Genomic DNA, 21,172 nt, shown 5'->3' with positions numbered 1-21,172 from the left:
CCAAGAGTGATGAGAGGAGCCATGTTTTATTAGTGTAATCCTTGTTAAACATCTGTGGATCATAACCATTTACAACTGTTTATAAAACAGCTAAAAATGGTTTAATTTAAATGCCAATGAAAAAGAAAAATCACATACGTTTCTCTGTATATCAAACTGATAAACATGAAACAACCTCACATCCATATGCAGTATAGTTAAACCTCAATATTCAATTGCCAAACGTCATTTGATTCTAATCTGCAATGCATAATAGCCACTAAGGGGATCAAATCTGAAACTGGCAGGAAGAAAATCTTTGCTTTTCCTTCAGGATGATGATATAAAGACATCATCATTTGCCAGGCAAATCTGAGATATGAATTAAAACAAAAACAGTCTTTCGGCAAATCTACCTCCCACTGGCAGCATTTTGAGATATTTCTCTTGGGTATATGTGTGTGTGTGTGTGTGTGTGTGTGTGTGTGTGTGTGTGTGTGTGTGTGTGTGTGTATTATATATATACATACATACACATATATAGAGGCACACGTACAAAACTGTGAAATAATAGAATAAATAGCAGAATTTAACAATAAAAAAAATTAAATCCTATTTATTTTGCACTACTCTGTATGCCACAAAGGCAGTGACAGTGTCATGGTCGTGCAATATGAGAGGCAACATGTAAACAAGCATGCTTGTTTAGAACCAGCAACAGTGTGGGGACACAGAGGTGAGCTTTGCATCTGTTTAAAGCACACTTACGCTGTTGCTGTGCTTTATTTAAACTTTGCGGCTTTGCAGGGAGCAGCTTCAGTACCAATACCCTTCACCGCTACTGTCAGTCATTTGATCTGCCACTGTTTTCACCGTCAACTTGTCAGCCAAGACTAAAGCTGTCGATCAGTCAGGACAACGTCGGGGATTGTCAACAAGTCCCAATTTTAGACATGGCGCCGAGATTTAGAGACGTGCAGGGCGACACGAAAGCCTCATTGATCTAAGGTGGAGATGGAGAGGCTCTCAGCCTGCCTACTTGAATATGCTGAGTGTCAGCATGCAAGACTGAGTTCAGAAGTATGAGTTTGCATACACCTTGATACTACTGAGGCCCGTCTGCACATCCGTCATTGTAGATTTGTATCCTCTACATGCTTCTGCACACAATTTTTCAGTGTCAGTGACACACTGAAGCACTAAAAATACAAAAAAAACGACAATAGTAGTTTTTATACAGATCAATAATATAGTTGCATAAGAAAATAATAAGTTAGGTTACACTCTTTGCATTCATACCAACTTTGGATTACATTTAGAACGTGAATGGCCAAGTAACTGAATAATAACCTCTGTATTTCTGCAAAGTTTTTTGCAAAATTTCTTGTCTTTCTTGCTCCTCACTCTCACCACTACTTTATGTGGAAGAAGCAGGCAGATGTTTATAAAGCTATGCCAGATAGTTGTCGTGGAAGTTGGCAGCGACTAAAACCAGCACTGAAAATGATAAGATTTTGTCCAGACATATGGACAGAAGCACAACTCCAAATTAATTTTAATATTACTCTTGAACTAATCCTTGTATAAACAAGCCACTGTTCTCAAATACACCAACTCAAATGTATTTGATTAACTACTGGCTAGTGGAACAAATACCCGTGGACCCTAAAAGACCAAACCCAATAAACTGGATGATTTCCCAGCTTTTCCTTAAGCATCTTGAATTTTTGCACATTTGAGAATTTGACAAAAATGTGTCAAAATACTACGCTCTACTGTCAGTAGGTTTGGTTCAGGCACTTAAATTTAAGTTTCCTTTCTGAGATGAAGAAAAAAACACTCTTCCTCTAGTCAGCCTCATCTTATACTTTGTAAACCCTGTAATATACTGTATTATTTAATGAGTTCGGCACTGTAGTCTGTTACTGTTATTGTCTTGGATAAACTGTAGCCCACATAATTTCCTTAGGGATTATTAAAGTATTCTGATTCTTTTTTAATTCATTTCAGTACAATCTCATTTATAGTGTCAGTTTGCACTAGCTGTCATTACAAGATAGAGAAAGTAAAAGATAAGAAACTTCCAAAATCGAACATTAAAACACCGAACAGAAAGACAAAAACTTAACAACAACACAGGGTGGTAGGATAACCTGAAACAAGAAATATAACCATGAACATACCCACACAGCTGAACTAAAACTAAGACGAATATACACTTAAAGAAGGTTACTACTCTTGTTATAGTCTTATGGTGCACTGGATCAACTGAAGGCTTTTCAAGGAGCTATTAGGATGGATAAAATTTAAAATTGGTTTATGGTTTCATGCAAAGTTTAAAATTCCCACTAGCCTTAGCTAAATTTTGAGTTTATTGGTAACATGCTAACCTACGACTGTGCATATGATAAGCTATGCACAGTGTTTCTTTAAGATTGCTATTAAGCATGTTAAATGCTTATTGGGATCATTTTTGCGCATTTCTGTACATTAGAGAGAGAGCTGTGAGGGTTTCAATATTACCTGCCCTGGTCAGTAATTTTTATTTAGTATGGCGCACTTGTAAGAGCACTATTTTACAGCTAGAACAGTAGCGTCTGCTGCAGGGATGTACTGCTCTTGATTTTCTGGCTCATTTTGAACATATAATTCTTTACATTGCCTTGAAATCTTTAGTTACTTTAGCTATTAGCAAGTCCTGTTTGTAATGTAGCCTCAGACATCTTACTGGATTACTTTACTTTATTGGCTTATCTTTATATGTCACTTTGCATACACAGCTTCTGCTTTCTATTATGGGTTACTATATGGGTTATGGGTAACACTACGTAACACTACAATAATCAGCAGAATTACTTTGGAGTATTGGAGTTTATAGCATCTCAAGTTGTATAAGACTTTTTTGTGCATGAAAGAAAGGTGATTTTTTTCAGGTTTATTCGCTGTCCTGCTATATATTGCCCACGATTAAATTCTGTAACTTGATAAAGTTTACATTTTCAACAGGAACACTTAGTAAAATGATCAATCACTCCCACTGATTTTAATCTCATCAGAATACAGCTTACTTCTTGTATGCAGAGCATTTTAGCTTTGTGAAATAAAAGTGTCACAGATTCCACGCTCTACTGTAATCCAGTGTTTGAATTTTTAAATTGCTCAGTTTCATTTTAATACTTTAACACTTCAGCAACACTTAAATCTTATTGCAAGCAACTGTAAATCTTACTGCAAGCTCCACGTGTGTGTTCACTGCTATCGGTGGAAGGCAAAGTGCAAGTACCCGCCATACTACTGCTATCACAGAAAAGAAAGCACCATATCTAGCGAGCCCCAAGCTCCCCATTAAAAAAGCTGCCAAGGAGGCAGCCTTATCTGGAAATGAGCAATCTAGTTTTCAAAAGCTGCTTTCTGCCAAATGTTTATCTCATAGAACAAATAGGACAAAACATTGCATTAACCATCCTGCAGACTCGGTTCTTTGGATGACAGAGTAGTGTAAGCATGATGCAATTCCAGAGCTAGGCCTCCTATCATGAGTTATAACAAATCTCATACTGCATCAGAGCTTTCTGAAAAAACAAACAAACAGCAACTTTAAAGCTTTGCAAATGAAAAACAAAAAAATACTCACTAATACTAGCATCCTGGGGTGAGTCCATGGCATGATCTGTTGACAGGTCAGTGTGAGTGAGGCTACTACTTTCTCTTTTGGCTGGGGAGGTGTGGATGGCTGGGACTTCCTGGTCAGAGTGACAGAGAGAGACAGAGGACTATCAGAGGAAACACCTTGCTTTTTCAACAGCAAGATGGAGGAGTGACTCTACAGGTCATCAAAACCAGCTGGCATGGCAATGTTATTACACCCTATCACACATACACACACAGACAAAAAAACACATGGTTACGTACATACCTCAAATATGAGAAATGATACAGTCAAGGTGACATTTAAGCTCCGGTTAGACCGAGGTACTGACATCTAGTCTCCACATATAGCCACATATGCACAACTACACACCGATATCTGAGTGCAACCAGACCCAACCTTGAACACAATTTGAACAGTAAGCATTGACTGGAAAGTTAGTGTAAACAGCATTTGGTTGAATTTTAATGGAGCCACGCTCGCTCTAAATACAAGTGCTTTCACAGGCTGCTATTGATAAGAGGTACACTGGTAAGCAGCATGTCCTTGGTGTACTCGTGCTTGTTTTTCCCCAGGAAGAATTTTGTCAAAACTTAGAAGTCAGCCACTGCAACATGCCTATTCAGTTGCAAATCATCCCCATGGAGAACAAGCACACCTGTGTCTGAGTGTGTGTGTGTGTCCTTCTCTTTGCAAATGTGCGGGTGTGTTTTTTTCATTTGCAAATCAAATATATCCCCCACAGCGCTTTTTCGACAGTACCTAGCCAGGCGTCGACACTCTCAGCTCTACACACGTAAAAACAGTGTGAAACATATACACATGCATGCAAACCTGTGTCTGTCTTGCTTAATCTCATTTCACTGCGCTGAAGGTGTCAACCATAATTTCAGTACATGCAGCAAAGGACAAAATATTGTCCTCAAAAATCTAATTTAGCAAATCCCTGAAAGACATGCATGGTCATTTGCATATTTTCCTTCGGTATCACATACACAGACACACACCATGGGAATACAGGGATGCAAGCATAATCTCCCTCTTTCTGTCACTGCTGTTGTCCCTGGCTTGCTGAAGTAGCACTCACATCAAATAAAGCTCAAATCAGAAAGTGCAGCTCCCCAGTGCTTTGAGTTTGACTGCTGATTTTTATACTCAGTATATTATCTACAACACAATGTTATTTTGCTCACTAGAAGATGTACTGTGCAACTGTATGCTTTAAAGGCCACTGTGTGAAAAATGTGTGCTGGTGTGATTTCATTACTGCTGGTTCCAGGAATGAATGTCACTGAATGAGCCATTACACATTTACTTGTCTTTAGCTGACTATCTGATGGGTTTGTTTACTCTTCAAGTAAACTGTGAATACATATGGTGTGCTGGTCAAAGTCAAAGTCAAAGTCAGTTTTATTTGTCAATTTCTTCAGATGTACTTGCCATACAAAGGAATTGAAATTACGTTTCACACTGTCCCATGCGTAGACATAGACAACAATAAAGTGCAGATGCACAACATTTAGGTAACATACAGGATATAACAAGACACGACCTACACATAACATATAATAAAGTGTTCCACAGTGCGCCCTGGAAAGTAGTGTACTAGTCTACTTGACGTAGTCCCAGGTTGTGGTTGGTGATGAGAGCACTTAAACATACCAAAGTAAAGCAATCTCTGTCCTTTTATCTTAAACAGTGTACATGTGTAAACAACCAGCTGCAGCTGTGTCATACAGCTTCTCACACATCTGTTCTTGTTCCATCTTGTGGCTGGCATTCGCTATTGTCTCTGGAGGCAGAATTAATGCAGCTTGACAATGGAGTCATTGTAATTTTTTAGGATTTCTCAAGGGTATATCCCTGTCCCATACATAATGCCTGAGGCTTATCAAGTTGAGAGGCCAGCAGTTTAATAATTGTTTATTACATTACAATTGTTTGTACATTCACATTGTAGCTAAACCTCCTTGACAAGCTGCCACTGGTTCTGCTTCCACTTAGAGTTATCAACTATTACAGTTATGAGCAGTGCTTAGTGTGGAAACATTTTTCCTCATGACAGATGAGCTTTCTCTTCCTAACTACGTCAGTCAACATGTGTGATATAAGAAAGTTTTAATAACTTATTTAACACATTAGTCATAAAATCTTTAATGAGGAACTCCTGCCATGTCCAGTTCAATAAAAAAAGGCAAGTTGAACAGGGGCAGGCTCCACCAACACTCTTAAATTAAGAAGAGTGTTGGTGGTGCCAGAGAGTTGGTGATCACTAAATACACCAAGTTTAACTAGCTGTTTTGCTTATATGCCATCTTCCTTTTTACCCCTCAGCTGTAAGGTTGGGTGGGTGGGCAGCTATTGTGCACACCCAACTTTGTGAATGTGATAATTGAAGAATGAGGCGAGATAGGATTTTCAAATTAAAACTATAGGTGCGTCTACAACCTTCCGGTCAAGGTCAGAGGTCACGTTTTCTGAAAAACTTGTGAAAACTTATGAAAGAAGTCATCCAAGATTTTCACATTTATACCACATGTGCATCTTTAGGAGGCTGAGAGGTAGCACTGGTGACCCATAGTAATTTTAATAATCCTTAATCTCACTGTAGATATTAGCAGTTAATTACTCACCCAACACTCAAGCCGTTTAATTCGGTGCAGATTTTTTTCATAAACACATTTGATATGCTTTTAAATCAAGATATACCCGTGTATTTCTCAGCTGATTAAAAGCCATTTGTTGTACATAGTATTATGACTAAAATCATAACACTAATCATAATTGCAAGACTGTCAGTTTTTTATGATTTATTAAAAAATATGTTAAACATATTGAACATAAAAAATAGAATGAAATGTATTTTGAAATGAGTTTAAATGTAGCCTGCAGACAGTCTGTGTTTTGAACATTTTATGTTGAAACCTGCTCACAGATTGAGATTCAGTCATTATGCTGTCAACATTACCAAAAGTACGGTGTCTGAAATTCAGAGTCTGACTCTCAGCATACTTTCCACTGAAAATCATCTAAATCAGTCTCAGTGGGTCGACCACTGGACCAACCACCCAAAAGTATCATAGACTGCGTAATGGTGCAGCGAACTGTATTTGATTCAAGTCCACTTGCATGGCAAGATGGATCCAACATGGAAAAGGATAACAGAGATTCTTTATTTAAAACGGCTCGTCCTCCCAAAATTATGCTGAAATTTTTAAAATCTATAAAAGCTGAGGCCTTTCTTTTAACATTTGACTTTAGTGATAAAACATTACATTCATTAAATACTTGGAAAGCCATTCTGCATTTTTTTAGTTCAGTAACTACCGATAGCAGTAACTCAGTAAAAGTGGGTTAAAGTGGGGTACATTTCTATTTCATCAAACTGTCATTCTCTCTATGGTCATGACAAAGTTGTCCAAGTTAATGAAAATTACTCCGTCCTGCCCTCCTATTTAAGATAAATATCGAGGTCTGCACTGTCACATGTTCATATTCCTAGATCCACTGGATTCAAACGGAGGGTTTGCTCTTTACTTACCTGTTGCCATGGTGAATCCTAGTATTGGTCTCTGATGGAGATGGCTTTCTTTCCTTACTCATGTATCTGCTTGAACTAACCCTGATCACCTTTTTGGAACTGAAAAGTCAGTTGTTGATCTCAGAGTTAATTAACTCTTTTAAACAGAATATTGATTACAGCCAAGCCGATCTGGTCTTTGACTTGGCCAGTCCAAAACCTTCTGTCTTTTTTCCTCCTGAAAAAGTCATTTGTTGAGTGTGTTTTGGTTCATTCTCTTGCTGTATGATTAAGTTGTTCTCAAATATTTTGAATGTACTTCTCTTTAATGTAGCAGACAAAATGATTGCATTAGGCTTCTGTATTCATTCTGCTAAGACAGTCATAAATTACATCATCAATAAAAATGATTTAGTCTGTTCCAAAACGGTGAATGGACTGGTTCTTATATAGTGCTCTTCTACTCTATCTGACCAGTCAAAGCACTTTATACAACTTGTCTCATTCATCCATTCACACTCATTCATGCAATCACTTTTTTTTCCTTTTTTGCTTTCTCTATGAAATGCTTTCTGTCGAACATTCATACTCTAGATAAGACGCATTAGAGAGCAACTTGGGATTAGTATCTTGCCCTGCAGACTGCAGCAGCCAATTATGTTCAGTTCAGCTTTATGTATATAATGTCAAATCACAACAATGTTACACTTTTTATTGTACCCTACAATAATAGAGAGAAAACCAAGCACTTGGGTACAGTAATGGGGGAAAAAACTCTCTTTTAACAGGAAGAAACCTCCAGTAGAACTAGGCTCACGGAGGGCCGCCATCAGCCGTGACCAGTTGGGGGCAGTGTTGGGAAGGTTACTTTTAAAATGTATTCCACTACAGATTACAGAATACATGCCCCAAAATGTATTTTGTAACGTAACGTAACGGAATACTTTGGATATTGGATATTGATAATATATTATCATGCTTTTTACAACTACATGAATGTGCTATTGCTGTGTGATTTAATACTATTACTGAAGGTTACTCGCCATACCAATACCAACTAGATTTTTAAATCTTAATATAAAATGAGTAACAGTAGGGTGGACATTAGGTAAGGCTGCACTTTTTGCAGCGATCTCGTATAGAAAACTATTCCGCGCGTATATAAAACAGGTCCGCGGCTCCGAACCGTAGTAAAGGGACCTCTGGCTAATACGTCGGGTTCCGTGTCGGGCTCGTTGCCAAAAACTAGCTTTACTTTGTTGTCTGGGTCAACTTTGCTAGCGAGAGACAGAGAGAGGCGTTGAAAGGCTGCTCCAACGGAACTTTTTGTTTCGGAGGAAAACACGAACACAGTGTACAGTCGAGTCTTAATAGCTTACTTACAACTGGGCTCGTCAGGCACTCTTTTTGTCTGCAGTGGTTAGGCTATTATTATATTTACATGCTTCGTATATGCTATGCCTGTAACATTCTGTTGCCTTCATATTAATTTTTGTTTTTTAAATATTTCTTCATGTCATTATGCAGGCTGCAAGTAGAGGTGACATGGGACGCGAGATTGAGACGCAGGCATTAGAGCCTCTTAATGCGTGTTTTGTTTGGGTTTCCACCGGCGTGGAATTACCAAAAATAGAGAGGGCATAGCCTAACATATGAAACAGGAAAAGACCGCCATGTAATCCATTTATTTCAGCAAAGTAACTGTATTCTGAATACCGCCTTTTAAAACAGTAACTGTAACGAAATACAGTTACTCATATTTTGTATTTTAAATATGTAACTGCGGTACATGTATTCCGTTACTCCCCAACACTGGTTGGGGGTGAGGGGAAGGAGACAGGACAAAAGACACACTGTGGAAAAATGACATTCCGCTGTTTAAAGGAATGTCATTTTTCCACCCTTCCTCATTGGAGGTCATTCATGATGTCATGGACTGTTGTTTTGGGGTCTGCTTTACTTTTCATCATTAGTCTGTCAACATTATTCCTTGGTTTGTTGAACCTGAATAGGTCCCTGGCCTATTGTTGGATCCTTTTAATCTCTCTGTTTTGATTTTGCATGAACTCTTGTTTGTATGAGCTACCCACCAACTCAACAAAAGTGTATTTTGAGTTTATTCTGTCAGCAATGTGTCCATTGCATGTTGTTTCTGATAACATCCTATGGTCTGAAATCCAGATACATACTATACAGTACATATACATAAGGAATATGAAATATGATTTACATAAAATGGATGTATGTATATATTTTTTTTAAAAATTTCTTCACTTGTACAAAACTGGTAAAGTCTCATAAAAGTGCAATATAAAATGTGATCATATATTCGTTTTCTTTGGGTGCTATCAAGATTTATAGGAAAAGGAACACATTTGTTAGCTTTAGGAAATTGAATGAACTCTAAAATTTTGACCTCAGGAATTAGAAGTGAGGACTGCTGTTATCCATTTTCTGAAATACAATAACATGATGAACAGTAGCGGTGCTATAGCACAATGTCTCATGCAGCTTTAACCAAGTGCTATGTAGCTTTAAGTCCCTGCCATAAGTTCCCTTTGGCACAAGCTGCTACACATGAAGGAGGAAGAGGGAATAATGATAGCAGTTATGTTGGGTGGGGGAGCCTCTCTGGGCATCTGACAGAGTGATAGAGTTAATAAGGGACAGGGCCTGGTGAAATCTGTCTAAACGTAGCCGGCCAGCCTGTCGCAAGAGATAATCCCTGTAGGGAAAAAAAAAAAAAAATCACTGGATCCTCTTAAGAGTCTCAGCTAATGAAATCAGTGCTTGCCATCTGGGACCATTTCACATGTGACAGACGCTGACAAAGGGGACAGTCAGACCTGTGATGGTGAAACCATGGTAACTGGAAACAGTAACACTGTGTAACCTTGCACCTTTACAGCAGTGCCTATTAGAGGGAGACAGCACCTGAGCATACGGGAAATTGTGAGTTCATCATCACACATGTAAGGATCCTTTACATTTTCCACTGATTGCTTCACATCTGCTGTTGACATTTATGTCCTCTAACAAGAAGTGCTCATATGATTTTAATGATGTGTCAAGACACATAGAGTCTCTTTAGATAGCTGTCCACCTCGCTCTCTTCAACAGCTATCCTCTGCCTGTCTCCATTTGATGGCATACCCTTTCAAAAAGTCACTTAAGACTGGAGTCTAAAGGTTTTACTTTTCACATCCCTGGGGAGAAAGCATGTCAGTAGGGTACTGTTTCAGCTGTACCCCAGTAACAAACTGAGATCATTTCAGCTTGGATGGAGTCTTAAACTGAATCACGTGGGTTTTTACGTTTTCACAAAGGTCAGCTCTCCACTCCAATTATGGATTTCTACTAGGGTTTGGCTGGAGATAATTGGGCATGAACCAAGGATTAAATTAAAGGAACAATACTGACTTTGTGGTATAAAGGTCTTGTTGGGCTGTAAAACTGTATCTAATGCACCATCTCCTCTATGTAAAGGAAGATTGTCCCTAATTGCTTAAGTTACTAAGTTGCTTCTTTCACATCAAAAAGTCTTCTAACAAACTGCTTGAAGGTTCTACACCTTGAATCATCATTTCTGTATAAAACCTAAACACAGTTTGACTCTTAACTTGACTGTCTTGACTGTCTGAAAACAAGCGTTATCACCCTGCATTACAACCCTGTCCACACACACATTGCATATGGAGACTTGGACACATTGCAAGGGAGTAGTGGGTATCCTTTTACAGTTATTTTTCCAATGTAATGTTGTGATTGTGTGCTATTTTAACTCAAATCATTATCTTTTTCTTAGCCTAACCAAATGTGAACACAAAGTTAAACTAGTGCAAACAAAGAAAATGTGAAGGAAAACCAAAACATCCATGCAGGACAGTTTTTTCCTTTCAAACAGTATTCACTCTTTGCTTCTTATTTAGTGCCGTCCAAAAGTGTTGGAACAGCAAAGCCAGTTTGTTTGTGCTGCTGGCTATCCCCAGTGTTTTTGAAATATCTTTGATGGATTTTCCCCCTTTGCTTAGCTTTAGAATGGTAAGCTTTTGTCCTAAAAACAGCTCTCTGGTCTTCATTTTGGGTGCTTAATGCTGAAACAGTAAGTCATATTTGACACACCTGGGTAAAAAGAAACACCTTTGATGCAAAATGTGTTATCTTCTATGTAGTTTTGCGTAGACGTAAATAGCATGGAATTAATCTGAAAATCTGATCATAAGGAGTACTCTCTTGAGAACATAACCAAGATGGTGGAGGTGTAGTTGAACCTCAATCCACTGTGTTTAATTTTTACAGTTTACGGAGTATTTACTAGCTTTTAGACTTGTCAAATGATCTGAATGTATATAATGATATTGGCAAATTTGAATTTTCCAGCCTCTAAATGAAAGTGAAAAAAGTAAAGATGACACAGGAAAAACATGCTTAACAATGTTATGAGTGTTGATGTTGCACACTACACCTACTCTGTTGGAAGCATGTGTCTGAAATACCACAAAGACAACAAGCAGCTGATAAAAGCAGAGTCACCAGACCATAAATGAGTAATCCATGAACTGTTCTGAGAGTAAACACATACTGTCACATTATCCTAGAAATAACTAGGATTTGTGTAATATTTCAAACAGCGTGTGCTGATCATATTTCCTGATTTTGAGACATTATTGTGCAAAATGTTTATCTTGTCCCTTACAAATGTAAGTAATAGTAATAGTGGTTGATACAGTTTTCTCAAATCACCGTGGTTATGGTGTGCTGAAAACATCACTTTGCCAAAACTAAGAGCTGCTCTGCGTCTCTCCTGCACCTGACTATCTCAGAAATTGCTCCAAGTGCTTTCGCTGGAGTTGGTGAAGCTACAGCAGCAGTTCAGATCGATCAGGTCAGTTAGTTCGATATCAGATGTAACACGTTGGAGGAGAGAGGTCATCTACCTAAACAGAAAGTACTCCTTCAACTCCTTTAAATATCTTGTTTTTGTGCTGCTCGCTGTTCATTTCTCTCTCCCTCTTCGCTTTTGTTCTTTCATTTTCTCAGCCCGCTTTCCCTATACTGTCCTACCTGTCATTTTTATTCAGTGTTATTCTGCTTTCTTTTCTTTCTTCTTCCCTTCTTGGGGTTGTGACAGCTCTCTGGACTGCCTGAGCTGAGTATGTCTGCAGCTTACTTGTTATCCCAATTGTAACGAGGTCAGTGGCAGGCAGGGTTGTGCTACTACAGCTGGGACCAGTGCTTCCAAGATCTATGAAAGCTTCCATCTCAGCAAGTATAAGGTGAGTCTCTGTGCTCTCCCCTAACTCTGTGTTTCATGTCCTCTAGGTTTTAAATGAAACAGAATAGCTCATTTAAAACTTACAAAGTGCTGTATTTATGCCTGGTTTATAGCGAGTCAGTTTAGGGGCCTGCCAAGAAAACAAGCCAGTCACACATGACTCACTGTTTGGGTACTTCAATTTAAATTACAAGATTCCTTTGACGGCAAATGGTACACACATGAGTGAATCTGTGCACAAAGACATGTGCACTGTATTTACACCTACCATTCAGCCACATGCACACTTGCTCTAACGTACTGAGTGTTTCTGGCCGTGAAAGCTGCCTTATGGGTTCGCTGGCATAACGTACAAGTGGCCGCTCTCAAACATGACTCACAAGGCTCAACAACAGAGAACAAATCACTGGTCGAGACTAAGCCAACCAGTTGCTTTGGACGTGTTTTTCTAAACATACATGACCTTCTCCAACAAGTAAAAGCATTGATCCAGAGGTCATTGCAGTCATTTCAAATTCTAAGGGAAAAGCTTTATAAAGCTGTCTCAATGGATATTTTGAAGCCTGGATTTGCAGTTGCTGAAATGTGTGGAACTTACAGCTGAAGTTCAGTCTTCAGTTTAATTTTGTTCAATTTTTAGCTGTGTTACAGTTTATGGCTGGTTCACACAAGCAAAATCAACAGGACCACAAGTGAAGTAAACACTAGAAAACATTGCTGATGATATTCCTTTATGCCAGTGAGGTTAAAAAATAAAGTGAGCTATAGTTTACTTTATGCAATTAATAAGAGTGCCTATTCAGTAAAAAAAAGGGTAAAGTCAATAAAGTGGCCTGCTGTTCCCTGGTGTGTTGTTGCAGCAGACCCAGATATGAAGTAACGAGCGCCACCAGACATTTGTGGGAAGGAACCCAAGCACCAGCTATGCATATTGGTTTAAACCCTCATTTCTTTATGATTTGCCAGAAATTAATTGGAACATGCAAACATATATGAAAAGATATATATATAAATATATATATATAAAACATATAGACAATATGTGACAAAAACAGTTTGCATGGTTATAATAAGCTCAAAAGTCAATATTAGTATGACTACAGTGTATATTCCCTTGGGCAGTCCTTGTACTTTCTTTAAATAATCTTCAGGACTACAGTAGTTCTAGCAGCTTTCCAAAGGACATCCCAGAGCTCTTCTTTGGATCTTGGATGCCTTTTCTTCCATTCCCCGTCAAGATTTTCCCACATTGCTTAGCCAGGGTTTGATGTCCGAGCTCTTGTGAGGCCAATCCAAGGCTGATCATGTTCCATTGTGCATTTTATACATCCATCCATCCATCCATCCATCCATCCATCCATCCATCCATCCATCCATCCATCCATCCATCCATCCATCCATCCATCCATCCACCCATCCATCCATCCATCCACCCATCCATCCATCCATCCATCCATCCATCCATTTTCTTCCACTTGCCCTCCAAGTTGCGGGGGCAGCAGCTTAAGCAGAGAAGTCCAGACCTCCCTCTCCCTAGCCACCTCCTCCAGCTTGTCCGGGGGAACACCAAGGTGTTCCCAGGCCTGCCAAGAGATATAATCTCTCCAGCATGTCCTGGGTCGGCCCCGGGGCCTCCTCCCGGTGGGACATGCCTATAGTTTCTGTAGTTGTTGTATTGTTTAACACACTAAAATTATAATATAATTTCAGTTTTAACAATTTTCAGATCACAGCCCTGCAACAGACTGCTGACCAGCTAGAGCGTACCCTGCCTTTTGCCCTATGACAGCTGGGATAGGGTCCAGCCATACCCCATGAGCGTGAACTGGACAGGTGGTTAAGAAAAGAGACAGATGGATGTTAAAAGGGCAACAATATATTTTACATATTTTACTTTCCTTCTCTTTAAATGTTTTTTTTTTTTTTTTAACAAATAATTGTACTTTCACTTGCTGTTTTCGGATATTCTACCCAACTTTGCTTAAATGCTCATACAAGTATCATGTATCTGAGAAAATCCTACCTTCCTCCCAGTCAGCTAGTCAGATTTCAGATCTACACGATTTCAAGTAGTGGGTCAATACAGGTGACTGATAAAAGGTGTTACGGGCAATTTATATAACTTAAAAAAAGAAACAAATCACCTACACTCTCAAAGTCATACTGAAATAAAAATGCAAAAAACTAAACAGGCGGGATATTGTCTGAAAAACAAATAAACTGTTTTCTGTGTTAAAATGGAATATTTTGATGATCTATCGATCCATACTGACACCCTCTTTATGTGGGTATATGTGACTTTTTGGTTCCAACAATTTATATTTTGGGGCACGTCTTATAGAGAAGTTATTCACCATTGCTTTATAAATTATGTTTATCAAGCCGAAGAAAAACAACTGTGCTCAAAAGAGGCAGAAGAGGAGTGAGCAGGTTGAGTATACTGCCAGGACTTTGTGTTCAGCAAAGTAACTGACAACACTTCTCAAATCCAAAGTCTGAGAAATGAAGTTCTGATGGGTAAGCAGTTTGTGGGGGTTTTTTTGTTGTTATTCTTTCATTTTGTTCATACAGAAATGTTCCACTGTTTCAATAGCTTGTAGGACGGCTATAAAAATTTCTGAAGCCATCTTTTAGAACAGTTTTATTCTTGAGTGTCAGGAAAATTGATAGTGACCAAAGAAATGTCACGGTCTGTGTTGATAGACCGTGGGGAGGTGGGGAAACAGGACCCAAGCGCCGGACTCTTCAGTGCAACAGTGTTTATTTACAGAGTGGTGAAGTACGAAACAATAAATTCCCCAGTTTCCCAGACTCCCGTGTTGTGTCTTCTTCCCAAAAAGTCCCTGTGTAGTGCTCTCTGCTCCAGTGTCCCTGCACTCCCCGTGCTCACTGCTCCTTCTCATCCCACATTCCTCGTGAAGTCAAACGCAATAATCCAGCGTCGGTGGAAGCGCCATCTCTCTTCTAAATAGCTCCCCCGACGAGCCCAGATGAGGAGCAGGTGTGCGGCAAGGACTTTAGGTGTGGCCAGTCCTCAAGCCAGGCCACGCCCCTCAGGCCTGAAGGTGCCTGTAACTTGGCCACAGAAAACAGCAACACACAAACGCACACACACACCTGCCTACATACGTACGTGGACAGAGATAAGAGGCAGTGCAGACGACACACCGAATGATAATAATCATAATGACAATAATAATAATAATAATAATAATAATAATAATAATAATAATAATAATAATAACAACAACAACAACAATAATAACAACAACAACAGTCATAGTCCCCACTGCCCACGGACCCCGAGTCCCCAGAGCCGGGTCCGTGACAAGAAATTTGAATACTCAATTTTGCTATAGTAAAATAATATTTTTTTAAAAAGAAACTTTCATTAAACCTGGCAGCGTACAAAGTCACTTCCCACACCCCTCCTATGCAGTGATCCCTGGGCCACCATAGCTCATCAAAACAAAAAGCGTCACTCATGAACATCAGATCTTAGCAGCATGTTACCAGTCAAGATTTCCTGTCCAGAGGAAGAAATGATAAGAGATGATAACTAGAGAAAACCATCTAACATGGTTGGCACATGACAGGATGAATGAGAACAGCATCTCAAAACAACTCCTATGTAGCCAACTGAAGACATTCCCAAGATTAAGACAGATGTCTAAAGGTGGGAAGATTGTGTGAAAGACAACCTCCAATGCTTCGCCATCAGCAGCTGGAAGTAGTACCAAGGGACAGCAGATGGAGACAATTAGTGTGAGAAATGCAAAAAAGCAGCTCCATGCCAAGACAGGCTGCCAAAAGTGCCACAGAGTTCCCCATTCTCATATCTGACAGGGTTTGGATTGTTTTGGATTGTTTTCTAGTCATTGAATCCAAAAGGGTGCTAAACAAATTATACCATCTATTAAAGGAACTACACATTAAACTCATGTGTGTTTGCCATACAGGTACAGTGTTGTGCCCTATTATTAGTGTGTCAGCATGCTGATGTTTAAAGGATCAAAAAGGTAATGAGAATATATCTTGATGCATTTTAATACACATATCCATCAGGACATGTATATTAAAATGTATGGAACATCAACAGTTGCTGAGACATTTTAGGACATGTCCTAAAATAAATCCAACATGACTTTTTTTTTTTCAAGTTGAAGACTATCCTTGTAAAGAAAAGAAATGTTGGTGGAAAACTCGATTGAAAAAATGCTTTATTATTCTTCCTGAGTGGACCACAAAACCAGTGTATGCTATTTCTAACTTAAAAAATACATTTTCACCTACAAATCAAATTTCAAAATCAAAAGTCTGCCTGCCCAACCAAAGTCTTTGTTATAAAACAATAGGTAACATTTTTTCCATCATCTTTTCCATTTATTCAGAAATTGAACGCAGCATTAATGCAGGCCACCCATAAAGGCAAGTTCAAGCGCGGTCACCTGATCTTAATGAAAACCCACATTAGCTGATGACTCAGCTGATACCCTTCTATGCATCCATTGTCAAATCTCTTTTATAAAATATGAGATTTAAAGCTGCTTTAGCTTTCCCACAGTAGCTGTACTGTTGCAAGCCACTTTGCAACCCATTTCCACCTCAGCTCTTGCTTTAATGCTCGGTCTGACTCAATCATTGTTATATCTTTATTATTGATGCCTGCTCTGTTCATGTTGCTGCTCTTACCAATTTTAAGTTTCCATGTACGTCCAGGGGATCATCAACCTTAAATTACTGCACATGGAAATAACAGTCTTTGTCTTTGGTTGTGACCCAGATTTACCATTCTGGATTTCTGAGTTTAAGGATTTCCTCGATCTGACCTTCCTGGCTAGGGAAATGCAGACACTTGTGACCTACACTATATGTTTGGAATGCTTCACCAGAGAAACAGTTGAGAACTACCTGAAAGCATTAATAGATTAAATAGATAAATAGGAAAGTATGTGTGCATGTTTCTGGCCAATATCTACATTGATTACCTGACTGTAGTATGTGTGGGTACATACACGTTTACCAAAATGTCCTGTACATAAGATTAAGACTTGATTGTTCTATCAGCATATAATTGATTTTTTAACTGGAATGCTTCCAATCTCATAAAATGATGTTCTCGAAAAGTCTTGATAAACAGGTTTATTCAATTTTTGTATTGACAGAGTCAGGTATCGAATATGAGTCTAAATAATAATTAAGCAAAAACAAACTTGGTCATATCATTTCAATACTGGATTTAAAACTCAGTTAAGCGAAACACAGGAAACATTTTTCTAATAACTTGAAGACAGGTGTATTCTCTGACTGTAGTCTGTACAAGTGTTTCTTTGGCAACTCCTGCCCTTGAAATCACTAGGTTTGAAATCTCCTCTTAAATCGAAATTGTACAAATGTTCAAAATGCCTGATGTTCTTGTTCATTTGGTCTCCAATGTAAACAAAGGAGCATCAATGGAGTCTTCAAATGATACCTTGGCCTCCAGTAATGCTGTGAGGAACCTTGGAGTCATTTTTGACCAGGACATGTCCTTCAACGCACATATTAAACAAATATGTAAGACTGCTTTCTTCCATTTGCGCAACATCTCTAAAATTAGAAATATCCTGTCTCAGAGTGACGCTGAAAAACTAGTTCATGCATTCATTACTTCCAGGCTGGACTACTGTAATTCATTATTATCAGGATGTCCTAAAAACTCGCTGAAAAGCCTTCAGCTAATCCAAAATGCTGCAGCAAGAGTCCTGACAGGGACTAGAAAGAGAGAGCATATTTCTCCTGTTTTGGCTTCCCTTCATTGGCTTCCTGTTAAATCCAGAATTGAATTCAAAATCCTGCTCCTCACATACAAGGTCTTAAATAATCAGGCCCCATCATATCTTAATGACCTTGTAGTGCCATATCACCCTATTACAGCACTTCGCTCTCGCTCTGCAGGCCTACTTGCTGTTCCTAGAGTATTTAAAAGTAGAATGGGAGGGAGAGCCTTCAGTTTTCAGGCCCCTCTTCTGTGGAACCAGCTTCCAGTTTGGATTCGGGAGACAGACACTATCTCTACTTTCAAGATTAGGCTTAAAACTTTCCTTTTTGCTAAAGCATATAGTTAGGGCTGGACCAGGTGACCCTGAATCCTCCCTTAGTTATGCTGCAATAGACGTAGGCTCCCGGGGATTCCCATGATGCATTGAGTTTTTCCTTTCCAGTCACCTTTCTCACTCACTATGTGTTAATAGACCTCTCTGCATCGAATCATATCTGTTATTAATCTCTGTCTCTCTTCCACAGCATGTCTTTATCCTGTTTTTCTTCTCTCACCCCAACCGGTCGCAGCAGATGGCCGCCCCTCCCTGAGCCTGGTTCTGCCGGAGGTTTCTTCCTGTTAAAAGGGAGTTTTTCCTTCCCACTGTCGCCAAAGTGCTTGCTCGTAGGGGGTCATATGATTGTTGGGTTTTTCTCTGTATTTATTATTGTGCAATCTATTGTACAATATAAAGCGCCTTGAGGCGACTTTTGTTGTGATTTGGCGCTATATAAATAAAATTGAATTGAATCGAATTGAATTGAATGTTTGCTGCACTTCATCTAAGATGTACCTGACTCTGGCGCGCCTGCTTAGCTCAGTCAGGTGAGCAGGCGGCCATATGCCGCATAGCTGACAGTGGCCGGCCCGGGTTAAAAGTCTGACCTGTGGCCCTTTGCCGCATGTCTTCCCCTCTCACTTTCCCTCCGCTTTCCTGTCGCTTTTGGGTGCATCTATCCAATAAAGCCAGTTAAAATGCTAAAAATATTTTTTTAAAAAGATGTACCTGAATCAGCTGTACATTGTTTTGAAGACAGAAAAACAAATGGCAGGAAAATCTTGGAGACTTTCTGAGATATTACTGGTCCCTTTGGTGATATAATGCCTGTCCTTTGATTTTCAGATGGCCTTCATCTATTGCTTTCTCCTTTTTAGTTAAAGAACACCATTCCCATCAGTCCCTCTTTCTTTCTTTCTCTTCTCTTTGGCTGCTGCTTTCTTTTCACCAGTGCTTTTGTCTGGGTGTCAAAAGTGTTTGCAATCCGCAAGAGGTATGAAAACAATTTATTTTATTTTCTATCCTCTATAACTGTCCTCATTCTGACGAAACGGAGGCACAGTGAAAACCACCCACATCAATATTTCAGGCACTCATGGACAAAAATGGGCACAAAGCAGACATGGTCCAGAAACAGAGTGAGAGGAGGGAGGGCTGAAGAAGAGCACCAAAAAAACGCAGAAGAGAGTGAGTGAAAAAGTAAATCATAGACTGAGAATGGCATCGCATGGAGCATAAAAACATTGGATGAACAACAGAAAAGAGAACGGAGGGGGCAGAGAAGGAGACCACGGGGATCTGGTTTGTAATAATGATTGAAGTTTTTCCACCAGGGCCAGCTGGGACCAAAAAGCTTAAGTAAAGGGCAAACACACAGACTTGCTCATAGTGAAACACTAGAGGTGGACAACTCTAAAATCGAAAGATTTTGAGAGACAGGCGGGGGAAATAATGCAGCAAAGAAGAAGAAAGGATACACAGACATGTAATAAATAAAACATGGGTCAAATGATCGTTATTCATGATGACAAAACAGACTGCAAGAAGCTGGTATTTTCAGATTGGAGCTCTCCGGTTTGATATATGAGGAAAGGGCACATTCAGATATATTGCTGCTCTGGTTGCAGCATATGCTTTATTTTTCTCTCTGGAAGTTATTTTGACACAAAACTTCAGTGATGTGTTTTCATCCCATCCTGTGTTGTTGTTTTTTTTTGTTTTTTTGTTTTTTGGGGGTGTTATTCTACATGATGCAACATTAAGTCAGAGTTTTCCCTCTGCAGTATTTGCGGTCGGGTCCTGTCAAAATTCTCTTCCTCACTGTCTGCCTGATGTGCAGAACTTTTTTAATTATTTATTTTTTTAAATTCTTTTAAGCTTCTATTTTTTCACTGAGCAAGATAAAAACAGGATCAGACATTTTTTGGAATAATCACTTTGGATATTTTGTGACACATTCTGTCTTATTGTCTAAGTACTGCAGTAAGATTAATGTGGATATTACTAACTGGATTGGTACTACAGAGCCTTTCTACTACAGGTCTCAGTCACATGATCCTATACATTCATTTAGTGCTTTTATCTATAGCTAAGCACTTTCATGTAACATTCACAGACAAATCAATGGCTCCATCAGGGGCACCACGCAGTTCAGTATCTGCAAAGATTGTTGCAGCTGGGGATCAATTCACCAGCTTTCCAATGGGCAGAGGGACATACTCTACCACCTGAGCCACAGCCACCACAACAGAACAGATGAGATCACTGAGATGATGAGATGAGAACAGATGAACCATTGTACCATGTAAAGGTGTAACTAATGAGCGAGACTCTGCGCAGGTTTATTAGCTTGTAAGCTTAGCTTATTTAGCCAGACGGTACATTCACAAGATAATTTGTAATACCACAGCAAAAGTCCCTGGGTCAAACCCAGGCTGCTGCATTGAGCCTTGTGGGATATGGTAATCAACTCAGTGAGTTAAACTGGCACCAAACGGCACAAATTTTGAACTGGACACAAAACTGACTGAAATATTAAAAAACAACACTGGTTTGTTAAATGATTTGCTGGTTACTACAAAGTCTTTTTCATTGTTATTTTAAGAAGTGGATCCAAAAATCAACCTGGGAATGGTAATGTGCGGAACAGGAAGTAGAATAATAAAACAAAA

General features: G+C 39.1%; 1 protein-coding gene across 1 annotated transcript in view; it reads right to left on the bottom strand.

The window, feature by feature from the left end:
* xirp2a (xin actin binding repeat containing 2a) overlaps window positions 1-21,172 on the bottom strand; it is a 75,198-nt gene that overhangs the window by 37,171 nt on the left and 16,855 nt on the right. Inside the window, exon 2 of the mRNA XM_031740760.2 lies at window positions 3,614-3,722. Coding sequence (XP_031596620.2) covers window positions 3,614-3,722 — 109 coding nt within the window. The remainder of the gene's footprint in view (window positions 1-3,613; window positions 3,723-21,172) is intronic.

Source organism: Oreochromis aureus, linkage group 23 (genome assembly GCF_013358895.1).
Source record: "Oreochromis aureus strain Israel breed Guangdong linkage group 23, ZZ_aureus, whole genome shotgun sequence".
In the NCBI taxonomy this organism is placed as follows: domain Eukaryota; kingdom Metazoa; phylum Chordata; class Actinopteri; order Cichliformes; family Cichlidae; genus Oreochromis; species Oreochromis aureus.
This window is presented reverse-complemented; position numbering and strand designations above follow the sequence as displayed.